The sequence below is a fragment of the Schistocerca piceifrons genome, chromosome 8 (assembly GCF_021461385.2).
Source record: "Schistocerca piceifrons isolate TAMUIC-IGC-003096 chromosome 8, iqSchPice1.1, whole genome shotgun sequence".
NCBI lineage: Eukaryota > Metazoa > Arthropoda > Insecta > Orthoptera > Acrididae > Schistocerca > Schistocerca piceifrons.
The window spans coordinates 493,141,484-493,155,715 of record NC_060145.1 but is presented as its reverse complement, the minus strand read 5'-3'; the positions used below and the strand labels follow the sequence as shown (position 1 = coordinate 493,155,715).

The 14,232-nt window shown below is 42.9% G+C and overlaps 1 protein-coding gene across 3 annotated transcripts in view; it reads left to right on the top strand.

The window, feature by feature from the left end:
- Positions 1-14,232, top strand: part of LOC124712038 (choline/ethanolamine kinase) — a 189,210-nt gene that overhangs the window by 88,030 nt on the left and 86,948 nt on the right. For all 3 annotated transcript variants that reach the window (XR_007005568.1, XR_007005567.1, XM_047242330.1), the window contains exon 2: positions 3,895-4,007. Coding sequence is in view for 1 of the 3 variants with exons in the window: in XM_047242330.1 (XP_047098286.1) it covers positions 3,895-4,007 (113 nt within the window). In the remaining 2 variants the exon portion in view is untranslated. The remainder of the gene's footprint in view (positions 1-3,894; positions 4,008-14,232) is intronic.

Sequence of the window (14,232 nt, the reverse complement as noted above, 5' to 3'; positions counted from 1 at the left end):
TTCCACGTTTGAACGATACAACGAAATATTTGGAATTTTGTCGGGAGTGTGGACACCTTCCTAGCCACAATGCGAGAAATTGCATGCATTTTGGTGCCGCAAATTGTTACCCTGTGCAAGGTGAGAAGTCATACTTAATTATCCTTATCGTGTAAAAAATACAGGAGAAAATTTAACATACGTGCCAACACCTGGTTTCAAGATGCTAAATTAATTATTCAGCAAAGCATCATAGTTTTTGCGTGTTGTATAAGAAATTGAGAAACTGCGTTTTGGAGGAGACTGCGGTGGAATCTGACATGTCAGTGAATACCGTCTAAGATTATTACGGGTTTTGTGGAGAAGCCTGCTATGTTGACTAACGACAGTGTTCCGATTGGCGGTCAGAATAATGTGGTGGAAGATGATGAACCTTAGATTGCTACACGTAAGTACGGAAGAGGGCGAAACCTCAGAAATGTAAAAGAACACATCCGGGTTTTTAAAGGGCTCTAGCGGGACTCTCGGAAGTGTCTTATGTTGCTTATGTATTCAAGGGGGAAAAATTGCAAGCGTTGTGGCGCCGCAAATGCAATTACTCGATACGAAGGTCATCGCTGACGGTTTGGAAGTCATATCGAGCTTTAAAGAAGAAAAATATTGATCACGATTTTGTGAATCATTCCGTAGAATTTGTAGTATGTGATGAGCCTTCTGTATACGCGCAGAATATCGAGCAAATGTGGAAGTCTCTCAAATGGTCTATAAAGAAAGAGGGGAGATCGGGGGATCGGGATCAGTTGCACATATATCACTTTCTGTATTTCCAGAACCTGCGACTATCTGGGCAATGTGTGTCCTGTGAGACTCTCCCACTTTTCCTCAAACGTCGTTATGTTAAAGAACAAATTTGTCAATGTTCAACTTCATATGAATACACTGTACTAGCAGAGAACGATATGACATAAGATGCTGGTGGTTACAAATATTTCACTCCTTTATTCCGAGGCAGTGACGTTTATATTCACAAATATTTGGGAACATTCGAAATGAGATTAAAAGTTTAAAATTTTTTATTGGCGACTTGAATCGTGTCATGCGTCCGTCAGTGTTCAATTTCTTATTTGATGCAGTTGGAAAGGAAAAGTTGTAAGTCAAACTTTTGTTGGCTGTGATTTAAGGACCTATTTCCAATATTGCTCTTGTTGCATTAAATGTATCATTTTTACCACCAGCATTTTTACGACGAATACATGAATTTGGCAACGTTAATGTACGGACATGGCGTTCAATGTTACCATTTATGGTTTCTACTAAAAGAAGCCAATGCAAATCTTAACATTTTGATCTACGAAAGGCTTAATAGACATTGGGGGATTTTTGTAATTCATATTATTTCAGGCAGAGTCATACCTGCTACGACTTGCGCGTGAAAAAAGTTTTAAATTTGAATGAATATTTCGTGACTGTACCTAATCGAGGTCGTGGACTTACTGATTCCGAGATGTAACTTCTCGCTACAAATAGGCAGTGACGTTTACTCTCGGACTGTGGCTTGACACAAAGCAGAATTCGTTTTTTGCGCGTAGTTAGGAGTAACTGGTAGCAGTCTATCTCCCAATAGTTGCTGAGATCCAGAATTTGCAACCTGCGTAAGTACAAGCTCTATTTTATGTGTCATCGACGTAGACCCAACATGCTTAGAGGTCTCTTATTGAATATCACAACGTACCTCGAGAACCTGTCCCTATATGGGCGTAACAGTTCTGTTTCATTAACGGAAACTGAACGGCGAAGTTACAGGTAGACAGAGACGGAAATATGCTTAGAATTTTATCGACATCACGCAAAAGTTTCTCACAAACATTATAATTGCTGATCGTTTGGGTCACAGTTAAGTCAACCTGCATAACCAGATACTCCTATTATAACACATTCGTAGGAAATGTAAATTGTAGCTTTCTCATTAAGCTTGCATTAATTAAACAAAACTGTTACACCTATGTAGTGACCGGTTCTCGTCGTGATGTTCAACACCATAAAATATATGCGTTTCCAATGCGTTCGTCTTTTGTCGTGTCTCTTGTCAACATATCGAGAATCGACCGCTCGATATATATCGAAATCGCTCAGCAACTTCAATGTGCACCGATTCTTGGAACTTGGCAAGGGATTTCGTCGTCGTTCCTTGATGGAAGTCGCTGCTCCGTGTAGCCGTTGCAGCTGTGTAATGTTTCTGAAATGGGCTTCTTATGTGTGCGTTTCAAATGCAGGAGGCACATTTTGTGTATCTGTGTTGTCTTCTGCTTGTTAGTAATTTCCACGTGGTACTGCCACATGGAATCCGGCTATGAGGAACTACGAAACTTGAGTGTAGTAAATAATATTTCTTTTTGCAATTCGTAAAGTAAATTTTTAATGTTTGAAATAGGAAGTAATTACGCGCCCCGACATTTGTTTTGATATTACACTAAGATAGTATACGACAAATTGTATCTTTGGTTTTGGTTCGTTCTGTGGTGCTTCATTTGTAGCCAGCTGATTTAAGACCCCTCATAGTATGTATACTTGGCATATAGACCGGTAGTATTTATGTGTAGTAATGATGCGGTAAGGCGGCATTTATAGTGTTTATTTTCTGTGTATCGGATTCTTTCCTATAGTTGTTTTATGTAGATCTCAAGATTTTAATACTGTACTTGATAACCCTTCTTTATTTTGACCTAAACTGTGTCAATATTGTTTGGAATGAGGTAGCAGATGTTATACAATTGTTTTGTAACGTCAGCGTTGCTAATGTAATTACTGTACATCTGCGTGCGCTCGTGTTTTTAAGTACTCGTGAAGGTACGTCGTAATTTTTTTACGCGAGTAGTAAATGTCGACGGGCTGAACACAAAGTACTGTAGGGTAGCAAATAGAATGAAGCAAACTGTTCCAAGAAGGAAAAGTTAATATTATTTTGTGTTTAAAATGGTTTCAAAATGTGGCCTTGTTTATGGAAAATAGTTAGCCCTACGTGTGGAATGCCTTTGGTGGTATGGAGGGTGATGTGGCTACCACATCACTACCCTCTTGTGTGTGGAACTAAAACACTAGTAGAGACAGAATATTCCCACTCGCCTGTTATTTTCTCGTGTGTGGTTTCAATTATTGAAACCTACGCTGCCAAGGATCTTTCACCTCCACATTTAAGTGGGTGTACCTCCCTCTAAACGCATTTTCGACCGTAAGCCCATATGACCTTTTTCGGATCATCGTCATTTCTGTGATCATTTCCCACAATTTGCCCCATTTTGCAAAGTCGCCCTGTATGACAAACTACTACAATAAAATGCCTTCAATGACTTCAACGTTAAACTGTAAATACGAGGAACTATAAGGCGTACATCTGTCGTCCTGAATGAAAGGTTTTAAAGCCGTCTGCCCGCGACTGAATATTGTACATACAATTCGCATTTTGCCAAACGCATTTCGCCGTAGTTAATTGCAGCGCCTTTAGTGGTTGTATGGTTCCGTGTTTTCCTATACATGTGCTTGTGGTTCAGTTGATGAAGCTGTTCTTCTGTCTGTGCAGCTAAGAATTCTTGCCAGGACAGTGCACAAACTGCACGCGCAGCTTCCCTCCATGAACATCGTGCTTGCTGACCGAAAAATCATTAATGTAATGAGAACTGACAGACCACCAAATTTAAAGAAGCTGCTTCTACCATATGTTGGCAGGAGCAGTTTTTCTGATGTTGGTGCACGCAGTAAAAGCTGAATCAGTGTTTTATGTGGACACCGTTGGCGTACGTTAGCGATACGCATCGTATTGATTGTTCGTTCTCTCGATGTCCAACAACGAGAGTTTGATGTTAGTTCTGTGTTACCGTAACTATGGAAATGAACGATATTTTTGTTTTGTTTTGTCAGATGAACGTGGAGGGCAGCGAGATGCGAGAGCGGGCGGCGCGCATCTGCCGAGACTACCTGCACGGCGCCTGGAAGTCAGTCACCTCCAAGGACATCCAGCTAAAGAGGATCAGGTCAGTCGACTGCTCTCCAATAGCAATATTAGAGTAAAACTAAGAACGAGCGGGTGTGAACAAGTCTATTATTTAAGTAAGTCAGTTAATCATATCGATAAATTGTATCCAAATAATCAACTATTCGCTTAAATGTTAATGCCATGTCTTTATTTTTAGCTGTATAAAGCATTCCCTTAAAATTAATTTTTTATGATAGAACTGTTTATTCCACAAAAACACAGCGATGTTATCACACTTAAACAGGGTGGGCCTCAAGTCTTCCTACAATTATCAAACTATAGAACTTACAAATTTGTGGTTTATGATAAATGAAAGAATTACTGACAAAGTTTTCGTTAGGACGTGACTAAACTTCAGCATGTGTGCCGTTTGTTGCTCGAAAAATCGATATTCGATTTCACGCGATATGTGTGACAACATTCCATGTATAACACCAGCAACAGCATTTGTCAAACTTTTTTCTTAGTGTACTGACATAAGGTACTTCGATAGCGTAAACCATGTCCTTTACGTAGTACCACAAAAAGGAATGCAAAGGGCTGATGTCTGGCGACCTTGCAGTCCAGGCAGTGGCACCATCATGCTCAAACCACCTATCAGGATATGTTTCATTAAAAAAATTTCTAACCTGCAATCACAAAAGTGATGGTACACCATCTCGTTGCAAAAACACATCAGGTTGCAAGTCTCTCAGTTGCGGATCCGCAAACTGTTCCACCATGTCCAGATGGGTGTTTGCTATTACTACTTTTTCAACAAAAAAGAAAGGGCCAACGATTATGTTGTGCTTAGACTGCACCACACATCCATTGTAGTGGAATCCTCAGCGTATTCTAAGGCGACGTACGGACTTCCCGAACCCTGTATCCTCACATTGTGCTTATTAATTTTGCGTGATACGTAAAAAGTAGCCTCATCTGCAAAAGGCTTTATCTGGTTGTAGCGCATGCCTTATATGTGTAGAATTCTTCGCACTGTGGTCCCAGGAATCACAAATTTACTAGATTCACGTAGAGTTGATTTGAAAAGAGCTTTGTAAGAGAGCCGTTTCTCATCTCTGACACTGTTCACTATTCACGAAAGATAACGCATTACCGGTCTGTTTGAACTTCATGTACCACGTAACAATACTCCTATCATGTACTTCTCTTCCGCATTGTTTTCGAATGGCAGCAGACGACCGACGCGAGTGCCTTGGCTAACAGCACATCGCCTGCAGCGCCTCTCCCTCTCTCGTGGCCGTATCGGTTGGACTTCAGTAGTTGGAGATTTTTGTCTCTTGATACCATAGAACGCACTGCGTCTTCTTCTTTGCGACTTTGTTTCATAACAGCGATTGTAGTGGTCTCTGCTCAGCTTCTACCTGCATCGAAGATGTGAAAACGAATTTGATAGTTTTTTCTTTCATTTGTCAGAAATACAAATTCATAATTTCTATTGTTTTTTGATTTGCTCTTTTTGTAACTAACAACCATTGCTCGGTTTTATGAAACACATGATTTTCATTTTTATGTTTTATTTTTAGCAGAAACAGACACTGGGGTGACAAGTCATAGGATATCTTCTTATAGTCTATCGTGTCGGTCCGTCTTTCGCTCGGTGCAGTACAGTAACTCAGCGTGTCATGGACTCAACAAATAGTTGCAAGTTCCCTGTAGAAATATTGAGCCATGCCTCTATAGCCGTCCATAACTGTGAAACTGTTGCAAGTGTTGGAGTTTTGGCACGTACTGACCTCTCGATATTTCTCATATATGTTGGAATAGATTTATGTCGGGCGATTTGGGTGGCTAAATCGTTCGCTCGAATTGTCCAAAATGTTCTGACATGCCGCTTTGCTATCCAAAAAAATTCCGTCCTTGTTTGGGAACATGAAGTTCATGAATGGCTGAAAATGGTCTTCGGGTAGCCAATGATAACCATTTTCAGTCAATGACAGGTGCAATCGGACTGAAGGACCCAGTCCATTCCATGTAAACACAGTCCAAACTATTATGGAGCCACCTGGGCTGGTGTGTCCCTACTGTAAGCTCTTACCAACTGAAACAAGGATTCATCTGACGAGGCCATTGTTTTCCAGTCGTCTAGGGTCCAACCGATATGCTCACGAGACAGGGAGAGGCGATGTCGTGCTGTTAGCAAAGGCACTCGCGTCGGTCGTCTGCTGCCATAGCCCGTTAACTCCAGATTTCGCCGCACTGTCGTGACGGATACGTCTGTCAAACATCCGACATTAATTTCTGCGGCTGTTTTACGCAGTGATGCTTGCCTATTAGCACTGACAACTCTATGCAACTCCGCTGCTTCCGGTCTTTAAGTGAAGCGCGTCGGCAAATGCGTTGTCGCGCTGAGAAGTAATGCCTGAAACTTGGTATTCTCGGCACACTCTTGACAGTATGCATCTCGGAGTGTTGACTTCCCAGACGATTTCCGAAATGAAATGTCCTATGCATCTAGCTCCAACTACCATTCCGCGTTCAGAGTCCGTTAGTTCCCGTCGTGAGGCCGTAATCACTTCGAACACATTTTTACACGAATCACCTGAGTACAAATTCACGTCCGTCAATGCACGGCCCTTGTTTACTTGTGTACGCGATACTATGCCATCTGTATATGTGCGTGTCGCCATCCCATGACCTTTGTCACCTCAGTGCACAAATTCAATTTTGGCTGCCAGAGTACTTAAAGATTCTTTAAAAGACACGTGGTTAATTTTTCAAGTGATAAGTCAGATTTGCTCTGTTTCTCATATTTCATGTTTTTCAAAGACAGCTTACATTTACATAAACCTTCGTCATATTTTTCGTACTAGAACTGGTTTCTTTGGTTCTATAATTTTAAATTGGTTATCTACACGAAATGCAGTAGTTTGGGAAATGGACACAATAATAAGGCTTGGTTACGGATGCCCATAGGCGCTTGGGGAGCAGAGGAGGAACGGAATTCCCGCTGTGTTGGTGAGCGGACGGGAAAAGGGGAAAGATTTACTTAATTCGGGCCAGTACTGGCAACTCACGGGTTCGCGTGATTCATATCCGTCAGCAGCTATAGTATAAATTTCGACATTGGTAACAAAGTTGGTGAAAGTATATCATGGAGACGTTCATGCTCAAACGCGTTTGTTATTAATTTTTGAGCTATCTCACGCAACACTCCGCCATTCTATTAAAGAGCCATTACTGTCATATCGCCAGTGGCGGCAGCAATCATAAACAGAACACAGCCGACAGGAAATTTTGCGACTTGCGCCAACGTTACACGAGCCCTAACAATCGGGCTTCTTTCTGTAATCAAGCTACAGACCGCAACTTAACGAACTGTGGATTTTAAAACAAACAAAAAAAACGAAAAATTGAAATAATATTTAATCGTAGGGATAATCGATTAAGTAAAATTAAATGGGGTGATAGAAATATCGATGACATATCCCTAGAGTAAACCAGGGTGTCAGCTTTGATAAGATGGAGTTCCGATTTCTTAGTTCCTCGCTCATGTCAGCGGTAAGGCTTCTGCTGAACCGCTGCCTATGTAAAAACATACCTAAGCATTTGGTTGCAGTCGGTTCTGTAACGGATAATTTGTAGCTTGCTGGATAGGAGTCACATTTCACTAGTTGTGTGGAAGTAAGAGAGCTGTGCTAGAAACGGAGAATACTTTACAACGTCGCCTTTTTGCCCTCTGCGACCTGCCATATAGGCACTACAGACAAAGTTGGCGACGGCCGCTGTGGCTGAGCGGTTCTAGGCGCTTCAGTCTGGAACCCCGCGACCGCTCTGGTCGCAGGTTCGAATCCTGCCTCGGGCATCGATGTGTGTGATGTCCTTAGGTTAGTTAGGTTTAAGTAGTTCTAAGTTCTAGGGGACTGATGACATCAGACATTAAGTCCCATTGTGCTCAGAGCCATTTGAACCATTTTTGAACAAAGTTGGTGTGGCGAGCATCAGCACTCGTTGCAGAGCGTGGCACTTGATCCTGTACATCAACAAATGGAACGTATCGCTCATACGTAGGCAGAAATACATGTTATTGTACCGAGCGAAATGACGCAGTCGTTAGCACACTGGACTCGCATTCGGGAGGGCGACGGTTCAAACCCAAGTCCGGCCATCCTGATTTTGGTTTTCCGTGATTTCCCTAAATCACTTTAGGCAAATGCCTGGACGGTTCCTTTGAAAGGGCACGGCCGACTTCCTTCCCCAACCTACCCGTACCCGGTGGACCCGTAACTTCGCTATCTGGTCCCCTCCCCTGAAACCAACCAACCAACACACTCTTGTACGATTACACGAATGCCTGATAATCAGTGGAAATAGTCAGGTTTGTTACACACCCCGTAGTGAGCGAAGAGACTCAGTTAAAGTGGGATGACTACATAAAACTAATCGCAGGTGAGGCAAATGCCACACTGAGATTCGTTGGAAGAATTTTCAGGAAAAAGAGGTAGCTTACAAAACCCTCTTTTGGCTAGTACTTGAGTATTTGTTGCTTGTCAATCTCAGACCGCTGCCACATAGGATTGGTAGAAGAGATCCAAAGGAGGGTAGTGCGTTTCGTCACAGGTACACTTAGTAAGCGCGAAAGCATCGCCGAGATGCTCATCCAGTTCCAGTCGCAGGCGCTACAGGAGAGGCTTCGTGCATCACGGTGTGGCTTAGTGTTAGTTCTGAGAGCGTACGTTCCTCGAAAAGGTTAGTCACTACAGTACTTCGTGCTACGTATATGTGGCGACAAGACCACGAAATAAGGTTACAGAGGTTAGAGTTGACGTATCTACAATTGTTCTCCTCGCGGATACTTCTCGACTGGAACAGGGAGGGGCGGAAGTGTCATTGGTATACAAAGTACCCCTTGCCACACTCAGTAGCGCGGTTTGCAGTGTGTATTGGATATTGTTTCGTCATTTCAGCGAAAATGCTGCTCGTCTAGTAAAAAGTATAGTACTGCTTTTTCAGTGTCTACTTTTTGCCGTCACGACAGAACCGTCGCAGACAGCAACGAAGCAATAAACTCGGAAATTATTTTCGATCAGGAAAATTACAAAATTGATGGACGACCTAAGACAATAACAATGCAGTTGAATTCAGACTATCAAACTCGTCGCCTATTTTCCACCAGATCAAGCGTGTGTAGGTTTGTTTCAGACATGTTTCGTCAATATAATATTTATTATTCGCCATGTTCGATTTTGTCGGATCTTTTGCGTTCGTTGTTGCAACCATGGCACACACCTTCTCCCCCTAGCTAAATAGTCTTATCGCTTGTTTTAGAATACCTACAGTTCATGCCTTTTAGTAATCGTAACGTTGACAGACTGCTGTGAAATACCATACGAGAAATTTTTTAAGAGTATTCGCCTTTAGAACACGTATCGAACGCTGTGCGATGTAAAACGTTTTTACCGAAGTCTTATAGGTCGCCCACTTCTTTCTTAAGATTGCCGCGCTTCATGGTTCATTTAAGAGGTGCGTATCCGTTAACTTAATAGACGTGTTCGGTCGCTGGGTGTGCACTACACGGCCTACCCATCACTTCAGCTCCTCTTCAGCTGGTAAAGTACCGAGCGAAGTGGCGAGAGCATGACGGTTCAAATCCCGTTCAGCCATCCACGTTTACGATTCCCGTAAATCAGTTAATGTGAATGCTGGGATGATTCCTAGGAAAGGGCGCAGCCGATTTCCTACACCAATCTGAGCTTGTGTTCGTGTGCAATACGCTCGGCATCGACGAGAAGTTCCTTAGTTCTAGTATGTTGGTGTAACATTTGACGGCTATAATGAATACTAAAAGGAGTACAACTATCAAAACACGTGCAGTAAAATGTTAATCAACTCTGTGTGGGCAAAACACATTTAGGCGCGAAACCAACAGCACCAGTAGTAGCAGACTATTGCTTTCACACACGGCCTATTGCATCTGTGGGTCCCCACCACCACCCGCCCTCCTTGTTACAGCTGGACCCTTGACCGAAATTGCGGCGCAATTTGGAAGTTGCACAACCAGCTTCACTTTGATTGTTTAGTTAACGTTTAAACAGTGATGATAACGAAAATATCGCGACGCAACGTGCACACCATTTCGGAACACACACAGCATGCAAGAGACGGTGACTTCATTGCAGCTCACTCTTATTCACATGGCACATTTACAACCCTGCAAGATGCTGACAGTTCCCTTTTGAACTTTTCTTTACTTCGTTAATCTTTCTTTAAGTAATATTTTTGAGTTTATCATTTCTTTCTGCACAATAAATGAAGATATAATTTTCCACTTTCCTTCTCTTTTCACTCCAGATCACTTTTAGTACTGCATTTGCATCAACTGATTTGAACATTTTCGCAGAGTGTAAGTGTATCTGAAACTTTCTGGCAGATTAAAACTGTGTGCCGAACCGAGACTCGCACTCGGGACCTTTTGCCTTTTGCGGGCAAGTGCTCTACCAACTGAGCTACCGAAGCATGAATCACGCCCGGTACTCACAGCTTTACTTCTGCCAGTACCTCGTCTCCTACCTTCCAAACTTTACAGAAGCTCTCCTGCGAACCTAGTAGAACTAGCACTCCTGAAAGAAAGGATATTGCGGAGACATGGCTTAGCCACAGCCTGGGGGATGTTTCCAGGAGTGCTAGTTCTGCAAGGTTCGCAGGAGAGCTTCTGTAAAGTTTGGAAGGTAGGAGACGAGGTACTGGCAGCAGTAAAGCTGTGAGTACCGGGCATGAGTCGTGCTTGGGTAGCTCAGTCGGTAGAGCACTTGCCCGCAAAAGGCAAAGGTCCCGAGTGCGAGTGTCGGTCCGGCACACAGTTTTAATCTGCCAGGAAGTTTCATATCAGCGCACACTCCGCTGCAGAGTGAAAATTTCATTCTGTAAGTGTATCTGTTGAATGATCGGCAAGTCCTTCAACAACTTCATAATGAGATGCCAGAAAATGTGAAGTTGTTGCCACCGTAAAAACTTAAAACTTGCTGCCTCTTCTAGAAGACGAGTAGAGGACAGAAATGGTAACTGTCGGAAACTGCTGTCCAGTAGATAACACAGAGGATAAAACTCATGGCTAGGTATCCTTATTGCTGCCCATTAGCTGTGGCTCGAGAGTGTGAAGCTTGTAGACCTGGCGTTCGTGAGAGATTGTTTCAAATAGCGTGTTCCCATCCCGATTCAGGTTTGTCTAAACCCCTGTAGGGTAGCGGCAGTAATGTTCAGGTGATTTCTTTGTTTCTTCCTCTTTGTTACTAGCAAGGAGCTAACAACACATTTAAACATGTCCGCTCTAGTACGTTGGTACTCTACAGGGATACAATACTAGTACCACTCGTACATCTTACTACCAGAGATTAGATGCCTGCGCGCCTCACCGTCGGTCTAAATATAACTAATATTTCCGTCGTGATCGTCAAATGAAACGTGTATTAGAGGTCGGAACATACTAGTTGCGTATTCTTCTCTGAATATTACAAGTAATCGTTTTTGCATAAGGCGTTGGTTTTCGTTTTAGGGTCTCCGAAAAAAATAGTACAGTGTTTCCGTAAAAAATTTTCTGGATTCGAGATCACGACTTACTGTAAAATGTTGAAGCAATGCTTCATCAGGTAAGTAATAATACTGGGCGACGAGGTTTCATATCTTGTTATAATACATTACAGTCGCATTGCCCCAATGGTTTTTCATTTCCTGACGCAGGCTACCTGCAAGGGCTAGTACCTTTGGTTCAGTCCAGGAAAATTTTCTGTCAACTAACGCGATAACAAGGAACATCCAACTCTGAGAAAGTCCGGAACGCCTTCGCTGTGACCAGAGCGACACAGTTTTTCACTTTCACTGAAAAGTTAGCCATTTCTGGATTGATAGTCCCATACTGTCGTGACCAGCTGTCTTACAGCAGACGGTGCAGTCGGAGAGTGTCGTTTCGTCAGTGTTCGCGCTGTACATTGGGTTTTGCTTTGGAAAAGCGCAGTTTGTAGTCGAGACCTTGGGCCTGAATTCGCTCGATAAGTTCAATCTTGATGCTCAGTTATCTTAGAAAGTTAGGTATCGTTCGAGGAATGCGGTCATCGCCACGTGTCAAATGGCTGCTTGAAAACACTCGAAAAATACATCGCACCTGTGTACCGGGCGGTTGCTGACCGTCACGTAATCTCGCCAACGGCATCTCAGCTGCTGCGGCCTTTGGTGCTTCCACTCAACGTACGTATCTCAAGTGCCGACTGTTAGCACTCAAGAACAACACTGCAAGCAGCGTAGTACGCTCCTTATATGGAGTGCTTTCCACAGCGCTTTGACTGAGAATGCCATCAGCTGTAATGCGTCTTTTTATTAATTTTATTTCCCCAGGTGCAGCAGTTACTGAAATACTAGAAATACCGGTCGAGTTGATGCGGTTGAGAACACGTGTCGTCGTCATAAGGTGAAAATTCTGCGTGGCACGTAGTGATGAAATAAATCTGGTGAGTGAAATGTACTGTAAGATCCTACAGTCGATAGCAACATCAGAGGGGACTTCATTGTTACGCGTGCTGAAAGGGTTCCCGAACATGCCCAACATAGTAAACCAATCGTGAAGATTTTCGCGTAAGCTCAGATGTGTTAACTGGCGACTTTGCTATGTATAGAACTCTGCGTTAAACCGTAGCTGACGCCCTGAAAATAACGCCCTCTGATAGTGGTGGCCAGAGTTAACATTCGCTGGATTCGTATTGTGTAAGAGCAATTTTCAAATTCGTGTCAGGCCACCCTGATTTATATATTCCGTGATTTTCATAAATGTTTTCCGGCGGATTCCACAATAGACTTCCCCTCTAGCCCAGCTAAGCTGCTAGTCACCGACACAAACAGCCGAACCTGACTATGTCTGGCTCGACAATACGAGGTGGTATCCAGAAGTACACAAAATATGAATTTTGCGCGCAAATTTTAAATATACACTGAGGTATCATTAGGAGTCTACTCACACGTCCTTATGAAATCAGTGTGCCAAGTGGCTGCGAGCTAGAGTGCTTTGGTTAACTCTTGGCAAACATAATTCCGTTGCTGTTTCCGTGAATTTCCTGCTTTGTAATGGCTTCACATGGAAAAGCAACGTGTCTATACAAAGTGTCGTTTTTAACTTGGGAAAACAGCTGAAAAAACGCACCAAATGTTGAAGTAAGCTTAAGGAGAGAACACCTTCGGTCAGGCACGGACTTAAAATTGGAATAAGCGTCCAAAAATGGGTGAACATACAGGGATTATGACGATTCCTGTCAACTGACATCAAATGAGGAAATGTACAGAGAGTGAGGGACCCGTTTCTGCAATATAGTAGACTGCTGCAACATGTGAATGCTTTCGTCAGAAAAATTTAACATGACGATTGCCTCGGAGTATGTATCACGCATGCTTCAAGACGATCAGAAGCAACATCACGTGGAAGCCTGCAGTGTACTTAAACACCTGCTTCAAGACGATCCAAATTTCCTTTAAAAGGCTGTAACTACTGGCCAAAGTTGGATTTATGGCTATGATCCAGAAACAGCAATCATCGCAATGGAAGAGTCCTTCACCCAGGACAAAATAAGCCCGACATGTCAAAAAGAACATTAAGTTCATTTTGATACGTTTTTGTTATTTGTTTTAATCACGAGACTGGTCATGGATACCTCGTCCTTCCTATTTATGTCATAAACAATCAGTTTTATGGCGGTGCTCTGACGTTTGAGTGAGAACAGGAGGAGAACGCCTGTAGAAGTGGCACACCAACGACAGAGTACACCAGCACAATGCACAATCGCACAGGGCTGTCATTATCCAGGAATTTTTTGAGTGAACCAAGGAAGGAGGTTCCTCCGCACCCCCTGTTCTTGCGAGACTTAGCTCCTGGTGGCTTCTCCCTTTTTCCTGGGAGGAAAGTGAAACCGAAGAGGTAAAGATTTGATACAGTGGAGAAAAATGAAGCGGCATCCAGAGAATACCAAACCTCTTAACAAAGAAAGACCTCCAGCATACACTTCCGCCGAGGCAGAAACATTGGGCTCCGTGTATTCCGTTTCCTGGTGAAGACGTAGGTGTTGATACAGAATAAGATCCTTTATTATTTTATTACAGAATTTGGCTAGTTATAGACCGACCTAAGACAAAGGTACAATCTTCTTCCTTTTATCATCGCAGAACTTCATGCGTTGGCTGATGACCTGCCTCTGTTCATTTGACACCACCGTCCTAGCTTGTGAATTTTGTTGTTGCACAGGAAA